A 22,707-nucleotide genomic window follows, 5' to 3' on the forward strand; every position below is an offset into this window, starting at 1 on the left:
TCCTGGGGACTCAGCACCCGGCTGCAGGAAGCCTCAGGATGGACCCTGGCACTAACTTCAAGGCTGGCAGGGTGAGCTGCCCACGGGTGGCTCCTTTCACATGGGCCACAGGGCAGTGGGGACAGAGTACAAGGACCTGGCAGTGGGGAGAGCCAGGCACCTGGAGGAAGTGCGGGGCCCAGCTCCCCAGGAGCCTTCCGCGGTCCTCAGGTCCTGGGTCCTCCTAATGTCCACAAGGTGTGCTTCCAGGCTCCCTCCTGACTTGCCACGGAGGAGCCTCTGCCCTCCCTGTCTTCCTCTTGCCCTTGCTTTCTCCAAGTTACGTAGGAGACGGGAGCTGGGCCTTCCACAGCTCCCAGGGGAGCTCCCTTGGGCCTCCTGAGGACGGGCTCCCCAAAATGAGGGAGTGACAAGAAAGTGGGACAGCAGCAGGATGTCCCCAGGGCAAGGGAAGGCCAAGGCCAAGGCCGACACTGCAGGCAGCTCCCAGGGGAGCTCTGGAAGGCCAGGAGGTCCTGCACCAGAGTGCGACACCCAGGGGGCTGTCCTCAGGGCCAAAGACAGCCGTGTGCAAAGCAGCGTTTAATGACATCGTTGCTCTTGTGACTGACACACCTGAGGGCCCTCAGCCAGGCCTGTGGCCCTGCAGCGCCCTCGCTAGCCAGACCTGCTGCATGTCACTGCTGTCATCCTTGCCAACACCAATGGCCCTGCTACGCCACCTCCCAGCCCATCCACGGCTGCAGCCACAACACTGCAGAGCTGTGCGGGGTCACCTTCCCACCTCAGGCTGGTTCACAGCGACAGGCTGAAGCCACTCTGTCAGCATTGGCTGAGTGGCCATGGGAGGAGGCCATGTGAGTGCTAGCCGCCTGCTCCGCACGGCTGCGGGTTAAAGAGCTGACGAGCCTCGGCCCTGGGTGGCCGGTGGCCTCCCAGCTGCCCCTCGACAGGGACAGCAATGTGTCTGGGCACTCAGTCAACGTTAGCTGACTCCCTTTGACCTCCTTCCTCCCTGTGAGAGCAGGTGCCACGTCCTGTGGACGTCACAGTGCCCTGTGGCTCCACCTCAGTTGGCACTGGGTGAAGTGTGGGGCCCTTCTTGGCACTCGGGGTCTGTCAGAGGATTGAGGTGGCACAGGGACATGGTTGTCTCCTATCATGGGAAACCTAAAACTATGTTGACGTTGTCCCTCAGGATGAACCACACTTACTGAGATGAAAACCTTGAGTCAACTTTAAAACAAATAGATATATGTCAGGGGCAGTACCAGCACGGTCCAGATAAGTCAGAATTGGGAAGGAAGCACGTGACGGACTGAGGTTTGGGAAGATTCTTATTGCGTTTCTCAGGAATTTCCACAATAGTACTAATGACCAGGGTCTTTTGACAGGTCACTCTGCATTGGGCTTTATCCTGAGGATGGAGGAGCACTAGAGGAACTGGATCAGAGTTCTAGCAAATTAAAATAGAAAGGTCTGGAAGACCAATTCATACTCGGATTGTGCCGGATTCTGGCCATGCTAATCCTGTTGAACAGCTGTGGGGAGGACTCAGGGACGGGCCCTGCTCTAACAGGACCCTGCATCCCACTGTGCCCGTGGTGTGGATTTCCTCCATGTAAACAATCTAGGGGATACTTTTCCTCCCTCCACCAAGCAGAAGAACAGTCAGCTGAAGAATGAAGGCTCAAAAAATAGGACAGAAGTTCTGAACATGTCCTTGTCCCGCGTGTGTCTTGCTCAGCCGCCAAGTACACGCCTTTAAGCCACCAGAAGGAACGGGTGACCGACAGGGAACCCTGGTGGCTTGCAGCTGGCTGCCTCTCTTGGTTGTGCCCGTGGGTGCCCGGTGGCCAGGAGCACTCTCCAGACTGACCTTTGTACACGTCACTCCCTTCCTTCATGGAGGGCAGGAAGGCGCTCCTTGACATCTTCCACTCCTCCTCTTCTTCCTGTTCAGAGCAGAACAACGTCCTTGTTAACCGCAGGCTGAAGGTCAGCTGGTAAAAGGTGCATATGTGGTGGTGCGGACAGTGGTTTGTCATGACAGTCCCACCGGGTCACCAGGGGGCTCTGCTGCTGGCCACCATGAGCAGGGATTGCTGGGTCCACCAACAGGGCACAGATGGCGGGCTCAGCAAGGTGTCCCCTGACTGTACTGCTTTCCCTCCTCAGGGTCTCCCAGGGGGACACAGCCCATGGTTTGGTCCTGTTTTGTAATGACCTGGGGCCTTCCATGGCGTAAGGCGGACTCCTTCCCCATCCCTTCTAGAGTTTCCACAACCTGGCTGGGAGCTGTCCCCATCCTGCGCTCCACTGTGTCACTTACCAGTCCTGGGCTTCCACAGGGACAAGAACTGTTCACTTGAACCTGGAAACCAGTCCTGGGCAGCAACCTGCTTCCAGGGGCCCAGCGTCCTTCCTGGCCTCTGCAGCCGGGGCCTACCCACTGCAGAAAGCACCTGGCCTCGCCCTCCTTGGCTCCTGCTGCTGAGTGCGCTGAGAGGGGGATGGTACTACCGCCACCTGCATGGGGAGCGCTCTGCGCCTAGCCCCAGGTTCCCAGTCGAATCTGTCCCTGGGCCTCCAGGGATAACGTCTATACCACCTCAGGAGTCAGGTTCCCGTGACTGTCACCCTTAGAAAGGGCAAAAGGGACACGCTGGGCTTTACCATGTCTGCGAGGAGCCTGTAGAGGAGCTGAGGATGTGGCAACGTGAGACGGTGCCTCCGACTGCTGTGAGCACCGCGGCTCAGGGCACCCGACAGCCCGTCCAGGTCAGGCTCTGGGCGCAGCCCCCGATCACCCACGGTGCGCCCACATGCCCTGGGCTGCGCAGCGCCTGCTGGGGACCCTGGCTTTCCCCTTCTCCTTCATCCTGCACCCAGCGGGCAGCAGACCCCGCCTGCTCTGCCTCCTACACTTTCTGGGGAACTCTCCCCTCTGCTTGGGCCCCTTGCTCCCGACGGCCAACTCAGGGCCACCCTCTGTCCTGCCAGAGGGACGGAAGGGCAGATCCAACCTGATGGCTTCCTTCCTTTGAAGCCCCACAGAGACCCCTGTGGGAGCTCCTCAGGGCCTCGGTCCCCACAGGACAGAGTCCAGGCCCTCCAGCAGGCCCAGCCAGCGCTCCCAGGAGTGGCACCCAGACCAGGTCCCGCCTGCTCCTGCCACCTGCACACGAGTCACCTCCCACCTGACAAAGCTGCAGCCACCCCCAGAAGGCCACCCAGAAGGCGCAATGGTAGCTCTATTCTGCTTCCTGCTCCTTCCTCCTGCTGCCTGGAAGGCTGCCCCCCTCGAAGGGTTTCTGATGACCTTGGACTTGGCAGGACTTCTCTCCCCCAGCAATCCTCTTCCATGGCTGCCTGGCCCCTGGGGCCAGCTTCCCTCTCTGGGCCTTGCCCAGGCATCTGTGTCCTTCCTGTGATCACCTTCCATTCCCACCAGACAGAGGGCCCTGGCGCAGTGAGGCCTCATCAGCCTCGGGGTCTTGCACCTCTACCTGTCTGCAACGGGCATTGGAAGAACAGTTGTTGGCTTAGAGGAGAACCGCAGCGTACATGTCCCATCCTTAGATAAATGGGTAAATGTGGAATGCCCATACAACAGAGCGGACACTCCCGTGGAAGGACGGAGGCACTGACACACTGTAACAGGACAAACCCGAAGACATCGTGGGGAGCGAAGCCAGACACCGGGAAAGGGTCTGGCACCTTGGTTAGAGTTTCCTAACACATTAGAAGACGACACAACTGTCGAATGGAGGGACCACAGGGTTCATCGCCACCTCCCACCTGCTAAGGAGGCCAGCCCGGCTGAGCTCACACCAACTGCTAGCTGGACAGGTGTGGCCATGAGGGCCACATGGGAGGACATGGCCTTGGGCTTCCTGGAGTGGGTTCCAACCCAGACCTTGCGGTGCCTGCTCCCTGGGGAATGTGACTCCCACCCCAATTCACACTGGGTCCTGTCAGCTATCTCTGAAGCAAACACAGCTCTGGTCAAGGGAGGGGCCAGCCCAGATACCTCCAACGGCTCCCTGTGGCTCGCCTTGATCAAACACTGCCCCATGGCATGGTCAGCGTCCAGCTGGCCTTCACAGTTTCTGTGTTCCGGATACCCATCTGTGCTGAGCACCCTGGTCTCTGATCGACCTCTGACCTAGTTAGCTCAGCTCTGCTTGGCTGAGGGGGTCCATGGGTCTATCCAACAGGTATCACCAGGCTGCAGGTATGGACACGCTCTTGCTTTCCTGGAGCTTTTAGGGAGGACAGGGAGACACGTGAAATGGGAGAGCCCAAGGGCCACCCAGTGGAGGTCCAGGGTACGTCTGGGGCTCACAGGACCCTGGACCCCAGCTTATATGACAGGCAGGGTGCTGAGGCTGGTGGGAAGCCACCTGCCCTGAAGAACTGGGCCCGGAAATACCAGGGGCTCAAGCCTGTGAGGCCACTGGCCACCTTCCAGGGCCCCTGAAACCAATGGCCATGGATTAAGAAGCCCACCTGGGACACAGGCTTGGGGTAACCACTCGAGGCTGCCAGGTCACAGTCCTGAAAGCCAAACCTGCCTGGGAAGCAGACACAGCGGCCCTGGGCAAGGAGGAACCTGGTGGAGACGGATCACAGACCGAGAAGCCAAGTCTCTGGGGTGGGTGTCCCCGGCGTTATTTATCACCTGGCTCTCTCTCGTTCCGTCTCCTCCCGTCTCCCTTCTCTCTCTAGTGCCCACTAAGGACCCGTGGATCTGAACACTCTTTAGTCAACATTCGTGTTCAACACTCATGTGGTCCCTGCTGGCCTCTGGGAGCCGATACAGGAGGGGAGGCTGGGCCTCATGGATAGATGAAGAGGAGGAAGAGGAGGAGGAGGACTTCAGGGAAGGGAGTGTGTGGCTGGACAGCGTTTCCAGCAGAGGCAACGGCACGCGTGGAGTGTGAGCTTTGTTTGGACAACTGGAAGAGGTTCAGCACACGTGGGCTGGGCGGGTGGACATGAGTGGGGGCAGGGAAAGAAGAGGGGGACAGACTGGCGAGGCAGAGAGAGGGAGCAGACAGAGGCGCTGGACTTGGAGGGGCCTGCAGCCACGCTCCTCAAGCTGGGACCTGGTATGAGGCAGGGCTGTACGGCAGGACTGGCCACCGGGACACCACCCTGGTGGGGTGGGGAGCTGGAGCAGAGGCACGGGAGGGTGCCCACCTTCTCTCTGGTCACAATTCCCTTCTTCTGGGCGCCTGTTTCTTGGTGGAGACGCATTGGCCACTTGTGAGCAAGTTCTCATGGCTTTCTGGGGCTGAGACCCCTCCTAGTGGGAAGTCCACCGGTCCCGAGGACGTCTCCTGCTCTGTGTAGAACCAGCACAATGCCTTGCATGGAACGGGCGTGTCAGGCATGTTCATAAAAATATAACTCTACAACTTCATTCCTATGATAACTACCAGGTTCTCCAGGGAAAAAAGCATCGTCAGGCCTGTTTGGGAAACTTCTAAGCCTGACAGTTTGGAACAGCGAATGCTAAATATTCCCAGGACTCAACGCAGCTCAGCTTTCCATGGGTGATGACGTAACTGGCAGTTACACGAGGTGCGTCAACCAGAGGGTAAGAGCAGTGGAAGTCTGTGCTTTCACTGTCGCACGTGTTTCTGTTGGGTTGCTGTTTAAACAGGTTGTATGTTGCCCATTTTGATGGTTGCTGGCAGAGAGGACTCCATGAGGAGGTTTGAAGCCACCATCCCAATTCCAAAGTCATTTTCCCCTTTGAATCTTTTCCTGGGACAGAGACAGATCAGTACACCGGTCACTTTGTCCCAGTGCTGCCCTTTCTCATGGAAACGTCTTGGCCATTACCCCCACCATTCCCAGAGAGGCCAAGTAGCCAGAAACTCTTCTGAGCAGAGGGAAGCCCTGTTCGAGGAGCCCAGCAGGCAGGCGGTCACCAGTCACGGGGCAGGGAAGCACAGGATCCCTGGCCAGCTGGGAGTGAGAGGGAGGACCTCTGAAGTCGTCAGGGGAGATGGACAAAGAATCAAGCTTGTGGATCTGGGTCCTGAGGGTGCCCCAGCCCAGCGTGTCCACCTTCTCAGCTGCGAACCTGAGCCTAGACACTCTCCTGCCCACTGTTCACTCAGAACTGTCCACATGCCACTGGGGGCCCTCTGTGTACAGACACCAGCCAGGGACAGCCAGAGAGTTAGGGGCCAGCTTGCAGCAGCTCCCCCACATCCTCCTGCTGGCTCAGGTACAACCATGCCAGACATTTTGCAAAGAGCGCTTATTAACTGCACAAGAACACCATCCCAAGGCCGTATAAAATTTAAAATCCAGAGGAAACACTCAGCCCTCACCGTCATCTTTAAGCTGGGACTCTCCCTCCTCCTCTTTGCTTGCTCAGACACATGCCACGTCTGTTAATATCAGTGTCACTGCAGGGACTTACAAGTTTGGCCAGACGACGAGGTGGAACGCCGTGTTTCCTTGGGGGTATTTCCTCATGTGTGGCTGAACGCCGCCATTCTGTTTGGGTTTTGTTTCCTGACTTTCTGACCCCGCCTTGGTTTCAGGGAAATGTGTCTGAGCCTTCTGCTCACTGCACTCGCTTGGTGAGCACTGGCTGGGGGCCACAGGAGTGTGTCCTTCCGCTCTGCCTCCAGGGCCTGCAGCACACCACGGTCCTCTGCCCATGGTGCCCGCCAGAGTCACCTCTAACCAGTTGGTTCCTGGGCCCTGGGCACTCCTGTGCCATCACACACATTTCCCCATGGACGCGGGGGTGCCTTCCCTGGTCTAGGCCGCCTGGTGCAGCAAGGCCTCTGCGCCCTGGCCTGCTTGCTCAGGTGGAGGCCATGGCCAGCCCTTGTTCAGACACTCCTTGTCGACGTGGAGAAGCCTGCTCCACTAGGGGTGTATCTTAACCCAGTGGGGAGTTTAGAAACAAAACTCCCAATGCCCAGCACGTTCCCAGATCAATTCAGCAAGACCACCCTCCACAGGACATGGACACTGGGTTTTTTTCTTCTTAAAACCATCCAGGCAACTCTAATGTGCAGCCAGAGCGCGGTCCACAGATGACCGGTTGCCTCTCAGCAGCCCGCGCTCATTCCTGGAGCCTCAGGACTGCCCAGATCTTCCTGCCCAGAGTCTGCTTGAGGCGAAACCTCCTGTTCCTTTACCCTGGCTCCACGAGGACCTCTGGGTTGCTCTTCCTCCTCACTGTCTTCTCGGGGCACATTCTCCTTGGTCAGTCTCCCAGCGAAGGGACAGTACTGGTTCAGTGGTCCCCAGTGGAGCCATGGTCAGGTTCTCCTGGGCCTGAGACTGTGAAGGCAGCCCACGGTCATGCCTGCTTCTGGACATTTCCATCACACCAGGAGTCTGGGAGTGGACAGAGTCCTCCTGACCTTCCACGCACTCACCATGGACAAATCTGTCCTGCTTCAAGACGGTCCTGCTGGTTTTGCCCTATGTGCCTGTCAGCTTGGGCTGCTGTTGGCTGATAACCAGCAGAACTTCCTTGCTCACAGTCCTGGAGCACCAGCAGATCTGGTGTCTGGAGAGGGCCACTCCCTGCTTCACAGGTGGGGCCTCTGGCTGCGCCCTCATGTCGAGAAGGGGCAGGACAGCTCTCCAGGCCTCTTTTATAAGGGCTCTAACCACATGACCTCCTCCCCTTGGCCTGATCACCTCCCAGGAGCCCCCTCTCCTAACACCCCACCATGGGAATTAGGATTCCAACACATGAATTGGGGGGACACAGATGTTCAGACCATAGTGGCTAATAAATGCCAGTTCCTTACACCTGGTCCCCGAGTGGCGCCATGCTCCATCATCCCACTCTCCATCCCTTCCCAGGCTCGATGGCCGAGTGCACAGTGAACGAACGGGGCAGGCTGGTTCTGAACACCCGGGCCTGTCTCTGGGCCGGGCCTGTGTCGTGTCTGTGCTCTGCCTGCCCACCAGCACACTGCCAGCTGGGGTCTGCAGCACCTGACCGCCTCTTTCTGCATACTGAGCCATTTCCACAGCTCCTGCCTTCTGGGCACCTCGAAGCCCATTCAGCAGCAGCGGGAGGGTCTCCTGTGCTGCAGTGACCATGACGCTTGGCCACAGAGTCCTCTCAGGCGCTCCCTGCTCTCTCTCTATGGCCACTCGGTTACTAAGTTGCTCAGGACAAAGTGGTCGCTTTGTAACAAAAAAAAACTGCTGGAGGCCTGCAGCTCTGATTTTTAAGAGTCTATTTATAAAGTGGGTTTATTAAAAGTGTCCATTTTTAGTAGGTTCCCATCTGCTGTATGAAAGCTGTTTTTCTACAGCACAAACTAGTGCCGTGGGCAGGATGCTTTTGAGATATACTGAGGGATGCAGGGATGCACTGAGGAGGGATGTTTCTAGAAGAGGTTTCCTTGCCAAGAATTTTATTCTATCCATTTTAGTGAAACTAGGAGAACAGATGGACAGAATGACAGAATACCACGGGCTGAGTGGCTGATAACCAACAGCCCGCGGAGGCACCTCCCCAACGTGAACCACTAGGAGACTTTCTTGCTTGGCCTGAGAGTGGCTCCACGCATGGCGGTCAGGCCGGACGGTCTCCACTGCCAGTAGTGGGCACCTGCAGCAGGCTGGGACACTCCCCCTGCGATGGCTCATCGCGTGCGGCAAAGTTCAGACAAGGCAGCGCCCTTCACATAGGAAGAGTTCAGGCGTGCATTTTGGCATATGTCTGTTAGCACACAAGTTCAGAGGTCAAGCTGGCCCCAGAGCAGCTTCCAGCGCACCTGCTTCTCCCGGCAGGGTCTGTGTCTGGGGTGGGGCTGGGGCCCACTGGTGCCTCCGAAGCACTGATTATTTCCCACTGAAAGGATGATCTTCCACTTCTCTAGGTTTAGAAGTGGAAATCAGCCTTCCTGGCCGGAGACAAGAGTTTAAAATAAAGATGACCTAAAATAATATGCTGGCCAGTGCCACTGAACTCGAAACCACACCAAGCATCTCAGAACTCTTTCTGAACCTGCCTTCAGAATGTAGTTTTGCTTCTTTGCTCATCCATTTCTATCAGCACCAGAGATTCAAGCTCTTTGTATCTTTCAGGACTCAGAATGCACACACACACACACACACACACACACACACAGAGCTGAGAGACGGCTGGGTTCCACGTGTATCTGCTCAATCTCTTTGTGAAGGTGGTTGGTTTTTTCCATAGGGGCCTCCTGGTTAGATGATCCCAGGGGCCATGGGAGCCCGGTGGCGCTCCTCCCCCAGAGCACACCCCCCAGCCCAGGCTCACCCCAACTCCACGGTCCCCTTGCTCTGCTCTGGCAACAGGCCTCACAGCTGGGGGAGCTGCCCCCTGTCCTGTGCCCTGGCTGCCCACTGCGGGAGGACTCCCTGACACGGGGCTCTCAGTCTCCAGAGTGGAAATCAACCTCCTCCTCGGCACTCCCTCCCCTTCCCCGACTCCAGCTCCCATCACAGACGTTACAGTCAGTGACCAGTGGGAACAGTGAGTTACAAGAAAGCAGTTCACATGCATGCATAAGAAACTTCTGGAAAGGTAACACCAGCAAGTCAATGATGGTTAATCTTGTGTGACGGGTTCCAAGTGATCTTTATTTATGGTGTTTTTTTTTTTACTACTCAAAAACGGAGATAGTCAATTTTACTTGTCACTCTGAGGGGACCACGCGATGCCTAGCTACCTGGTTGAACACTGTTTCTGGGCATATCTGTGAGAGCGCTTCTGGAATAGGTCAGCATTTGAACCAGTGGACTGGGGACCTGGACGGCCCTCCCCACTGAGGGTGGTCCCTGGAGCCCTGAAGAGGACCCAAAGGTGGAGGAAGGCCACGGAGCCCGGCTGCCTGAGCTGCGACGCAGCCTCACCCACCGCAGGCTCCTGGCTCTCAGGACACAGACTACACCACTGGCTTTGAGCTGGCAGATGGCCCATGGTCGTGTCTCTCTCTCTCTCTCTCTCTCTCTCACACACACACACACACTCACACACACACACACACACACACACACACACACACACACACACACCCCTATCTCCTGGCGGTTCTCTTCCCCTCCCCCACTGGTTCTGGTTCTCTGAGAGCCGCCGTGACTGGCACAGGAACCTATGCGTTCCCGCAGCACTGAGCGCGTCCGGCTGAGGTGGTAAGTACTGCGGAGTGCTTGAAGGACAGTGGGGTGGGAATGGGGAAGGGGCCTGGGGAATGAAGCCTCTGGACATTGGCTCCTGGGTCATCAGGGAAAGGTGAGAGCTGAGACCTGCTGTGTCTGGTTCTGACCCTGGTGGCCCTGGTTGTGGCAGGCCTTGGACCACTGAGTCCTGGGCACCCCCTCCAGGCCCCCGCACAGCCACCTCGCTCTGTGCAGCTTTGAGCCAAGAGGGCCTCCCTCCTCACAGAGCCTCCTGGCTCTGCCTCCACCACGTCCTCGGCTCTCCCTGCTCACTGTGGATGTGCAGAAGGAGAACCTTCCTGTTGTTGCAGAAATTCACACACCTGGGCAAGTACCCTGGGACTCCACGGTGCTGAACGTCATCCTGCTTTCTGGGCTGTTCCTGGCCCCTCATTGGTCTCACCCTTTCTCCTGTCCCAAAGTGTAGCTGAGCCCAGATTCTCCCCTACGCCACATGGGTTCCTTACACACGCCCACCCCTGTCCTCTACAGAGCCTCCTGCACAGGGCACGTCCATGCCTACACAACCAGTCTCCCTGCATCTGTCCTGAGCTCCGGGCAGGAGCGGAGAGTTCTGGAGCCAGCTCCTCTGCCTCCGCCCCTCACCTTCCTACAGTTCCACTTGCAACACCCAGAACCCCCCCCCCCAGCACTACGGATTCCTCCAGCATTGTCAGTGCGACCAGTCCACCTTGCTGATGCCCCTCAGTGAAGTCCTGAGCTCGTCCCTTCCTCCAGAGGTGACAAGTGCACCGCTCTGGGTTCCAAGTGCTGTGGTTGGTGCCATCAGAATTCAGGGTCCTTCTGGATGCTGCAGGGCAGACTGAAGATGGCAGCAGAGGGGCAGGGGCTTTGGCTAAAGGCAGTGGTCCCTCCTGGTCACGTGGCAGCCCCAGAGCCAGGCAGACCTGGGTTAAGAGTGGAGCCCAGAGACCTCCTGACTGACGCTCCGTGACTCCTCAGAGGCCCCAGGGCCTGCAGGCCACCAGTCCCCTCTCCACGTGCTCCTCTTCTTCCTGTGGCCCTTCTGAGTGACCAAACGTGTCCTTTCTCTAGGCGGTGCTTCTTGGGTTGATAAGGGAGAGAGACCCCTTGAAACAGAGAAGGCTCACATGCCTTTCTCCCAGAGAATGCAGTTCCACATACAAGTTCATGGACCTTTTTCTGGGGGTCTACCCATTGGGGTCTCTGTTCTCTGGTGAGGACCCCATTCTTTCAATAGCTCAAGTGCTCAGCCTCTCCCTTCTCCACATCACCCTCTCTTGCTGCATCACAGTGGGTACAGAGGTGCTCCACATATGTCTTGGGCCAAGAGCCTGGAGAGGAGGGACAGCGGTCAGACACAGCGGGATGGCCCCACAGATGAGACCTTGCAAAGCTAACTGTGCAGTGTCTAGATCCCAGGGTGTTCCCAGAAGAATTTAGTACTAGTTAAGTCTAAATTCACTGGCTGCAGTGAATTTAGAGAAGACTCTAGCATACATGTGACAAATCATGTGTTATGTTCTGGTTGAAAACATTAGAAGTAATTCCAAATGGTTTAATGTGTGACTTGGGAAAAAAAAAAAGAAGAGAAAAAAGTTGAAGAATGCACTTCCTAGTGTTCCATTTCTGTAGTTTTTGTTTCCAAAGCCAACGTGAGGTCCACCTCACGGACTTTGAGAAAAAGTGAAAGCAATTCTGCAGAGTCGGCTAGAGGTTTGGAAAAAAGGTCCTGGTGACGGCATGAGTCCCCTTACTCCTCCTGTGCAATCCTTAGCAATTCTGATGTAAAACCAAGGGTCCAATGAAAACTGTTTTTATTCTGTTAAATTTTGAGAATTCTTTCTATACTATGGATACCAATCCTTTGTTAGACAGTTTGCAAATATTTTCTCCCAGTCTACAGCTTGTGTTCTCACCCTCTGCACTGGGCCATTCACAGGGCAAAAGGTTTTGAATTCGGTGAGGTCCAACTGAAGCCAGAATGAGACAGGCAGGCAGTGTAGACAGGTGGATCCAGTCAGGTGGATCAAGGAGGCCAATTTTGAGTCTGGGAAGTTGGAGACTGTCCCCTGAGGGACTGAAATGTGAATTCCTTCAGAGCCCTTCCTCTTCCCTGACCAAGAACCTGCCCTGCTCCAGCCTGTTACAAGGTGACCGTCCCAGGAACTGCCCCTGCCTACAGGGAGCCAGAAGGTGGTTAATTAATGTGTCCTGGGCTGCCCCATCCTGCCCTTGCCCCTTCAGTCCACCTGCGCCCCACCTTTGGGCCATCACACCGTCCCACCGTCCCACCGTCCCACCGAGCACTCCAGGCCTAGTTCTGGGCCTAGTCACGTGCACAGGAAGGAGAAAGATAAGAAGAAAAGGCAGGAGAACCAAGGAAGCCTAGGACATATAAAAAGTGCCCTTTTTTATTAAAAAAAGATACTTTTTTTTGATTAAAAGAAGTTGGTTGAAGAGATAATCCTATCTCATCTTTTAATATGAGGTCTTCCCACATTTTCTGCCTGGTGATCAATAAGTCATAAATCATAAGATTCCCTCAAGAACGATCCCACAGCCTGGCTGCTGTGTGAGGTCGGGGGCAGGTAACCCAGGAGCTATGCAAAGTCACTTGAACTCCTGTGGTCTCTCCCTGTCTTGCTGTCCAATCATGAAGACTCACAGATGTATTTCTCTACACATCAAAATACAAAATCACCTCGCTTCTGGGGGACACCAGGACACCAGCTTTGGCCCCCTCCTCCCTCCTGGGAGAAGCCTATGTCACCCCTTTTTAAATAAACACTGTTTTATCTGCTTGCCTCTGCGTGCTTCTCTAATGTCCAGACTTCAACGTGTGGGGAAGCAGGACTCGTCACCAATAACCGGCGTATCACAATTTGTCAAACTGTCCTCCTATGGATGCTACTGAAATCCCGCTGCGTAGCCCAGGTCCTTGAAGGTTGGTTCCTCGTGAGTTTGTCTCAGGCTTCATGGCTTTATGTTTATGACACAGTTTGAGCTGATACGTGGACACGGGGTGAGGTTGAGGTGAAGATCCCTTTTCTTGCCTGATGGAAGACTAAGTTCTGAAGCTCCTGAGGGAATATGAGCTCCAATGAGCGCCAAGCTGCGGAGGAAGATGTCGGATGGAGCGCTTGTGTTTTCTCCTCCCCGGTCTCAGCCTGGAGAGTGTCCAGATCCAGAAAAGGAGCAGAAAACTTTCAGATTTTAAACATTGCATTGCTTTGTGAACTTCTTGATGTAATGATCAAAGGACTGCAAGATTATGAGTCACAGATCACTTATTTTAAAACGTTCTGTGTGCCACTGCAGAGGTCCCCACATGACTCCTCTTTCCTTACTCCTCCAGCCCCATGTAAGCCGGAAATTCAGACACTGAATCATTGTGAAACTCAGCTGAGACACCCAGTGGTTCCTATGGCTCTTTATATACCTAAAATACTCTCCCAGGCCCCATATCATGCTTATTTGTAACTATCTCTTGGACTTGTGGAAATTTTAAACTTCTACCTGGGTGATATTCTAGAAAGATACTTTTTTTTTTGATTAAAAGAAGTTGGTTGAAGAGATAATCCTATTTCATCTTTTAATATGAGATCTTCCCACATTTTCTGCCTGGTGATCAGTAAGTCATAAATTATAAGATCCCCTCAAGAACGATCCCACAGCCTGGCTGCTGTGTGAGGGCAGGGGCAGGTAACCCAGGAGCTATGCAAAGTCACTTGAACTCCTGTGGTCTCTCCCTGTCTTGTTGTCCGATCATGAAGACTCACAGATGTATTTTTCTACACATCAAAATACAAATCCCCAACAAGAATTGGAATAGCTGGTCTCAGGAATGGTTCTAGAAACTCTACAAAAGATCAAAGAATAATTTTAAAGACTCCACCAAAAGGTTAATTTGATCTTCAAAAAAGTTTGGTAATATAATTTTAAATGCATTATTTTCATTAGAGATCACCATTTCTTCTTTTACTAATGACGGCATCCCTTTGTAGATCTGTACTTTCCATGAAGACATTAATTTAAAAGTAATTCTGAAGCGTTTTCCCTTTCATTTGTAAGAACTTCATAAATGCTGATGCTCTTAAACTTTGCTTTTGTCCCAAACTGTTCATCATTAATTGAGTCTTTTAATGGCTAGTTAATAAAATCCCTTCACCCACCAATGACCAGATTGCATGGCTGATAAATTCAGATTTTTATGGAGCAAGCTTCACTAACAGTGAATTTTTTTTTAATTTGCAAGTGTAAAGTCCCTCATGCATATTTAGAGGAAAAGATGCTTACAATAAAATTGAAATTCTTCCAATTCTCCTTATTTGTAGGTGCTTCAAAATGATCTTGCAGAGTGAGAAGAGGTTCTAAAGGTTAACTGTGCCCAGTGAGTTGTCCTTCCCCACCAAAGCAAGTGAGAACTCTGGTCCAGGCAGGCCAGCAGGCACTGGGTGCTCTCTAGGGCTGAGCTTCCTGAAACACTCAGGTGGCGGCCCACCGAGGTCTAATGGGAGCATCCCTCATAAGAGACGGGTGAAGGAAGCAGAGAGAGAAGCCGAACTCTGACGCAGTTGCCAGAGAGCCATCGGCTAATCTCAGGGGCAGGAGAACCCTTCCCATCTGTCCCGGTGGCATGTGCTGGGCCAGGTTTTGCTGCTGTCACCTGGTGGCCCTGGGATGCTGGCTGCCCCAGAGGGGGTGTAACTCACAGGATGCTCCCTAAGACTGCAGCTGAGTCACTGTGAAATGTGGGGGCAATGGTGCTGTGTGCTGTTGGCGCTGGCCCCAGGGACCCGGGAATCCACTGCCTTGGTTCTGAGAGGACATCAAGGGCATCCGCTACCAGTGGCTTGGGTTAGGCCCCAAATGAGCAACAAGGGGCAGGGGGTGTCTCTTCTTTTGCTTATTGTGGGACAATAATGGGACCTGGCCGCAGTCCGGCTGGGCAAAATGACCGGGAGGTGACAAGCAACTTGAAGATTGAAGCGGGAACTGCTTTATTGCAGAGAAACTCAGTGGGAACTGAGCGGGCACTCAAGGTAGCGAGAGCCGCTTTATTGCGGACAGCAGAGGTGTATATACCTAACTGATGACACCAGCTTGACTCAATCAGCATCATCCAGATCCAGCAGTCAGCCCACAAGGAATCCCTCCATCTTAATGGCTCGGTGGTGTGGCCTCACAACCACTCCTCCTGGCAGACTGCCAGGCGCCATCTTGACTTGGTCGCGGCCCACAAGAGGACATGGCTAAAGAAAGCAGCAAGTACCAACGAGGCCGATGAAGGACCTGCTGCTCATCAGAGGGGCGCGGCAAGGGCAAGGACGGTCACGTCCAGCTGGCCAGCGCCAGTCGTGCCAGGGGCTTCTGGCCATGTGCTGGTCCTTGTCCCCACGGTCTCCCCTGTGTGTGCAGATGGGGGCATTGTCGGTTTATGTCCACCTTCTCACTCTGGCTCTTGCTCATGTGCCCCTTGGCCCAGCCCTTTCTCCCACTGTAACCTGGCCCCAGGGTTCCCAGGCGCAGTCTGTCCGTCCGCCTTGTTGCTTCTCCCACAGGGAAGCCCCCGAGTCTGAGGGTTGGCTGTGGCCGTGCCCTGGAACCCAGGAGCAAGCCCCTCGCTGCCTGAGCCACAGCTCATCTCCGCCTCTAAACAGGGTCACCGGGGTCACGACCCTCAGGGACCCAATGTTCTGGCTGACTGAGTCACAGTGGGACCAAAGCTTTGGGGGCCCATCTGGTGGCCATGCAGAGGACACTTCCGGTCGGCTGCGAGGCAGCACTGGCTGTACAGAGGACTCTTACACAGAGGACGGTGCCGTCTTGAGGTGTGAGCTCCACTTCCCACGATGGAGCTCACACCCAGAGCACTCGACAGCCCTGGGGACGCCCCCTCCCACGTGCGCAAAGATGAAGCCCCTCCTCTCCACCCCGCCAGGCAGGCCCAGTGACACCGCGTGGACTCTGGCGTCCTCTGGACAGTCACCATGAGTGACAGATTTCAACAAATGCACGTGGGCTAAACCAGACACGGTTATTCTGATTTCCAGGAGGTGATTGGTTTGTAAAGGGCGTTTTCCTTCTCTCCAGCCCTCCTTTGAGGAAAGATTAGGGGTAATTTGTTTTGAGGAATGAGAATTCAAAGCTCTGCAACTTCTGAGTCGCGAGCCCGTCACTTACCCTGAGAGTTTAAGTCGTGGAAAAGATGGCCACTGATGTCCATCAACAAAAGCAAAGTGGGAACCTGGCGGTTGGAATGGTTTCCCTGGGAAACGAGAGCCTGCCATCTCAGGAGAGTTCAAAAGGGGCACTGGGAAAAAGGCACCATCTCTGAACGGCTCACCTTTACCTTGGGCTTCTCCTTCACCACCTTCTTCTTCTCCTCCTTTTGGGCCTTCTTTCCCTTCTTCTTGTTCTTTTCTTCCTCTTCTTGGCTTGCAAGGATATCTTCAATCACCTGGAAAACAACCCAACAGTCACAGCGCTCAAGCAGCAGTGGGCGAGGTGGCTCCTGTCTGGAGTGACCTGCTGTCGGGACCCTTCTCTGCCTGCTCTGGGCGGGGATGAGCCCTGGGGTGGCAGGGCCGCCATCTAGTAGAGCTGACTTGTCTGCGGGAGGCAGCAGAGGGGCACAGAGGGGCTATGCAGAGTGGACCCTTGTGGGTCCAGGTGCCCCCTAGCTCAGAGCTGCCCCTGCTCCAGGGGTCCCTCAAACTCCAGGCATCTGGGCCCCCTCAACCTCCAGCAGCAGCTGGGCATGCCAGCCTGGACCCCGATGGTGACAGGAGTTCTCGAGATAACTTCCCCTTTCCACAAATTCTCTGAATTTTCTTTCTTCACCCAAGACATAGTTTGTATTTCCTATAAAATGTAAAATTCTCTTTCAACAGTACCTCCATCCCGTCACTCCTGGACTGACACTAGGGGAGGATCATGCAACTCAGGGAGTGGGACTTGCGTTCAGTGAGCATCGCTCTTTGCCATTGGGAGCTGTGAGTGGTATCTCAGGGTGACCAGGGCAGGTCACCCTGGCTTGGCCCTCGGGCTCTGCTCCCTGCAGGAGCCAAGCTGTGAGACCTCTCTGAGGTGCTTCCTCGGCTCCAGAAGGAAGCCACGCCCCGTACAAAGCACCAATGTTGTGCCAGGCACAGCTCCGAGACCTCACAAGGCTGAGCTCTTTACCGCGGGACACGCCGGGGGAGGTGCTGTCACCACCAGTTTATAAATGAGGGAGCTGGGATGCAAAGAGCCCAGTGAGTCCGCCAGAGAAACACCGCTAGGGAGTAGCCGAGCTGGATTTGAATGGGTGCCAACTGGGGTCAGTTTTATAACCCAGACAGAAAAGAGGCCAGATGTGCTAGAGGGACACAGGTCCTTCCATTCCATGGCATGAAACACCTGTGGTTGATTAAAAGTTTGTGGCCTACATTTTCAGGAACATATGTATAGAGTCCAAATATAAAGAATACTTGGGAATAACACACTCCAAATTCAGCACAGTGAATACTCTGAAGACAGAGGTATGCAACTAAAACAATTGGAGTTGAGGAGGTAAGACAAGGATACCAGTTTACCTCTAGTATATTGTGCCAAACCATCTTCCTGGGGATGGCACGGAATCTGTAGATTGCCTGGGTGGTACAGATATCTTAACAATATTAGTTCTTCAAATCCATGTATTTGTGTCTTCAATTTCTTCATCAATGTTTTATAGTTTTCAGTATATGGATCTTTCACACCCTTTTAAACTTATTCCTAAATTTTATTTCTTGATGCTATTGTAGATAGGATTGTTTTCTGGATTTCATTTTCAGAGAGTTCATTGTTAGTGTACAGAAATGCTACTGATTTTTTAATGTTGATTTTGCACCTGAAATTTTATGATTTACTTGTTAGTTATCACAGGATTTTGGGGAGTCTACAGTGTTTTCTATAAAAGATGCTGTTGTTCACTGAGACAATTTCCCTCCTTTATTTTTTCCTAATTTATCGATCTGGTACTATTTTGAATAGAAGATGCAAAAATGGGCACCCCTGTCTTGTTCCTGATCTTAGAGGAAGCGCATCCAGTTTTTGCCACTGGTAATGAGGTTAAGCTGTGGGCTTTTCATATTGAGGCCTTTATTGTATTAAGATAAGTTTATACCATACCTAATTTGTTGAGTTTTATCATGAAAGAATGTGGAATTTCGTCAAATGCTCTTTATGTATTTAGAAAGATAATTACATGATTTTTATCCCTCCTTCTGCTAATGTGACTGATTTGCATATGTTGAGCTATCCTTGCACCCCAAGGATAAATCCTGCCTATGAATTTCATAATGCAGACAGAAAAGAGTCTTGTTGCCATGAATAAATACAGGCAGACATCATTTTTCAGGTGCAAGCGTATCTGCAGAATAAATTCTTAAAAGTGAAATGCTGGATCAGGAGCATGTACCTCTGTGACACTGTCCTGGGTTGGACAAATTCATCCTTTCACCACGATGAAGGAAGGGGCTGCCTCTGCGTCCTTGCTATCCCAGTGCATGGGATCTGTCAACCTCCTCGGTGGAAAAGGATATGCCTTGTAGTTGTTTCAGATTTTTTTCTGAGAGGTCAGTATTGAATTTATTTTCTCATGCTCTTTAACTATGCAAAATCTTCCAGAATTAGATGTGCACTTTCACTACCATTGTGAGGTGTGTGTGTGTGTGTGTGTGTACATGTAAACACTCACAATGAGCATCGCAGACAAGAAATCATCATCCTTATTATTATCATTAACTGAGCTCCAGCCCCAGCCCAAGAAATCATTTTTCTAATCCATAAAGGACTCCTACAGCTCTGCAAATCTGGCCCACTGCCCATTTCTATTTTTAAGTGTGACTTTACTGTGGCATATTTTACGTATTCTACAGTCACCTATTCTGAGTGTACGATTCAGCAAGTTAGTCAGGTGGTGTCACTTTTAGGTCATTTCCGCCACCCAGGAAGATCCCTCATGTCCACTGTTGTTGCCCTCGCCCTCCCTCCTTCCCAGCAAGCCCCAGCCTGCCTTCTGTCTCCAGGGACCTGCTTTCTCTGGACGTTCTGCATGACAGACGCAGACGGTTCAGTGTCGGCCGTTTCTGGCTTCTTTTTCTCAACATTGCTCGTAAGGCTCACCTACGCTGTCGTGGATACCAGCTGTGCGTTCCTTTTTATTACCAAATAATATTCCACTGTGTGGCTCATGCCCCATGTCTCCCATCCAATCACCCATTCATCCATTCATCGAGGCTGCTTCAAATTCTTGGCTATCGTGACGTACGCTGCTATGAAGATTCATGCACATTTTTTATGTGGACGTTTGTTTTCATTTCTCTTGGAAAGGGTCCTAAGAGTGGAACTTCTGGGCCGTGTGGTCAGCTCATGTTGAACTTCCAGGAAGCTGTCCGACTGTTTTCCAAAGCAGTCCCAGCAGCCACGCTGAGGGCTTCTTTTCCTCCGGTCCCCAGCTTTGGGGGCTCGTCTTTTTCATTATTTTCATCCTAGTGAGTGGGAGACACTGTCCACTGTGGTCTCCCGGTCACCACCCTAAGGACCAGGGATGTTGAGCATCCTCCACCTGCTGATTTGCTCTTCACAAATCTTCTGTTTTGTGTCATTGTCTGTTCAAGCTTTTTGCCCATTTTTGGATTGGGGCCTTTGCCTCGTGTTTGGGGTCTGTATGCTCTAGATACAAGTCCTTTGGAGGGTTCTGAGTTACCGTTAACCTCATTTCATAAAAAGCATTGGTTTTACTTTCATGTTTTAGAAAGACAAACGTGGCCACTGGGTGCTGTCACGGCGACCGTGCTGGCCTGCCGTCTCTTCATTCTGCGACAGCATGTGCCAGGTCAGCACTACTCTGCCATCAGCAGCAGCTGGTGGGACTTTCTGAAAGACTGTGATGTGACGCGCTGTGTTCTAGGTGCGTCACACACAAACTGCACCAAGTTTGCCCCCGCACAGGAGGAGGTATTGCCAGCACCACGTTCCAGAGGAGCAGAGGCAGGCAGAGGGGAGCCGCGACCTGCGCCGTGGGCCCAAAGTGTGCTGGCATGCAGGAGATGGGACTTGTCGTCACCTGCCCCTCCCACTCTCCCTCCGTCTGCCATGAGAGCTAATGCTCCTGCCCTCTGCTCTACTGAAATGTGTAAAGACAAGCCGGCTTCACTCAGATGGACTGGAGTCCACCACATCCTGCGTCCACGCTCACTACCTTCCCAGGCTAGCATGCAGCCTGCTTGCCATGGGCTCAGAACACCTGGTGCCTGAAGATTCAGCCGCAGGGGCAAGACCTGCACACACAGAGGAGGGCAGCGCGGCCAGATTGAGACAGCAGTCCCGCAGGACAGGGCGGCTGACCGGCCAGGGAGTGGTAAGGTAGAGAGGCCAGGTGCTGCAGAGTGGGGGGAGAAGGCAGGAGGGGAAGGGGGGCTGACAGCCATGACTTCTGGGGAAGTGGAGGGGGCTCTGCATCCTGAAGAGAAGCCCATGTGTCTGACCTGAGGCCCAGGCAGGGACAGGCTGGCTGCAGGGTGGGCGGTGAGGCCCCAAGGCCTGACCTGCAGCCTGGTTCTAACCGCTCTGCTTCAAGCCGTTCAATTCCTTACTCAAGACGGCGAGGCAGGTCTCCCGGGCCAGTACCGAGTCCAGGCAGACAGCAGCTCCTGCAATCTCCACGGCAGGGGCCAGCAAATGAGGGCGCATGGGCCAGAGCTGGCCTGCTTCCCACTTTTGAAATGAAGTTTCACTGGCGCATGGCCATGCCTGTTCATTCGCTGATTGTCTTTGGCTGCCAAGAGGCCATGGCGGAGAGTGTTTGTTCCACGGCCTAAAATATTTAATATCTGACCCTTAATGGGAAAAAAAATTTGTTGACTTCTGATCTATAGCAATTTGCCTTATTATTTTCTTTAGTATAAATTCCTCAAATAGCATTTATGAGTCAAAGGGTATCCACATAAGAAGTTTTTGATGTCTACTTGGTACTTGTCCCTTAAAAAGTACCCCGTCAATTCACGTGTCCATCAGTAGCATAGGACAGTGACTTTGTCCCCTGTGCCCACTGACTTCTTCTGTTTTCACTGTATTTTTTTTTTTAAATTAGAGCCTTAGAGTTATGCACAGTGGTTGGGCTCATTTGGCCAAGTCATGCATACATGGAATTTGATGGACTCCATTCCAGTCCCTGCCCCCATCCCTCCTCCACTCTGCCGATCTTCCTCTCACTCGGTTATCTGTGTATTTATTTCTGATGGGTGCATTTTCCATCACATAAAGGTGGAGCTCCTGCGGTATGCTCACACACCTATCGTGACTATGTTAAGTTCATTCTGCATTTCCTCCCCTTTCCCTCCCGCTCCCTCTCAATCTTCCTCTTCTACTCCACTGATCTTCCTTACATCTTGATGATACCTGGTTTCCCTTATTCTACACTAGCTTCTGCTGTGAGAGCAGACATTGGACCTTGTCTTTATGAGTCTGGCTCATTGCATTTAGCATGACGTTCTCCAGTGCCATCCATTTACTGGCAAATGCCATAATTTTATTCTTCTTTATGGCTGAGTGAAACTCCATTGTGTGTACACACCACATTTTCTTAATCCATTCATCTACTGACAGGCATCTGGGCTGGTTCCATAATTTGGCTGTTGTGAATTTGTGCTGCTATAATTTGTGCTGATGTGACTGTACCACTGTAGTATACTGATTTTAGTTCTTTTGGAGAAATACCAAGGAATGGGACAACACGCTGACTTCTTATTACCCTGATTTGAATGTTTACCAATTGTACAGGTAAAGAGATACAGCAAAATTATTTTACATTTAAATGTCTTTGCAAGTGAATCTAAAAAATTTTCTTTTGAAAAAAAATTCCATGGATATTCCTCGGCTTCTTTTCTACTGGATGCTCAGATTTTCCTTCTTATTTTCCAGTAACTCTAAATGTAACTGATGTCCACCATCACAGGTATCCCGAGTACTTCCCTTAGTGACATGACTGGAAGTGCATTCACGATTTTGGGTTCTGCCCTTGTAGACAACAATCTGTATTCTGGCTGATTTCCTCCTACAGTGACCTGCTTCTAACATTATTCCCTACCCTCTGACTGTTAGATATTCCGACATGTTTCTGTTAATATGTGATCTAGTATTTTACATGCACATATCTCGTGCATCTGGAATTTATTTTGTGTATTCAGGGAGGTCAGGATCTACGTGGTCTTGCCAAATGGGGAGCCACCGATCCCCAGTCGTTGGTTGAGAGTCCTCCCTCCTCGGCTCCTGGGAAAGTCCATCCTGGTTCCTGAGCTCCAGTGTGTGTCCGGCTCAGTTTCTGGGACACGGAGCCTGCTCAAGGAATGTCACCTGTTATTCTCCTAGTTTCCCTTGATCAGTTCTTTCCCTGACACTCACTGTGGGGCTGGATTCCTTAAAAATTCTTTGTTCTATATCTATAACACGATTCCCCTTCCTCATAGTTCCTTAAAAAATTGTGTGGATATTTCATGCATT

At 52.9% G+C, this 22,707-nt stretch overlaps 1 protein-coding gene across 4 annotated transcripts in view; it reads right to left on the reverse strand.

The window, feature by feature from the left end:
* Window positions 1–22,707, reverse strand: part of Drc11 (dynein regulatory complex subunit 11) — a 124,991-nt gene that overhangs the window by 53,060 nt on the left and 49,224 nt on the right. For 3 of the 4 annotated variants that reach the window (XM_078018294.1, XM_040268057.2, XM_040268058.2), the window contains 2 exons: window positions 16,526–16,639; window positions 1,880–1,955 (listed from right to left, as the gene is read on the reverse strand). In XM_078018294.1, coding sequence (XP_077874420.1) covers window positions 1,880–1,955; window positions 16,526–16,639 — 190 coding nt within the window. The remainder of the gene's footprint in view (window positions 1–1,879; window positions 1,956–16,525; window positions 16,640–22,707) is intronic. The other variant, XM_013359121.4, reaches the window with a different exon arrangement.

This window comes from Ictidomys tridecemlineatus, chromosome 7 (assembly GCF_052094955.1).
Source record: "Ictidomys tridecemlineatus isolate mIctTri1 chromosome 7, mIctTri1.hap1, whole genome shotgun sequence".
Taxonomy (NCBI): Eukaryota; Metazoa; Chordata; class Mammalia; order Rodentia; family Sciuridae; genus Ictidomys; species Ictidomys tridecemlineatus.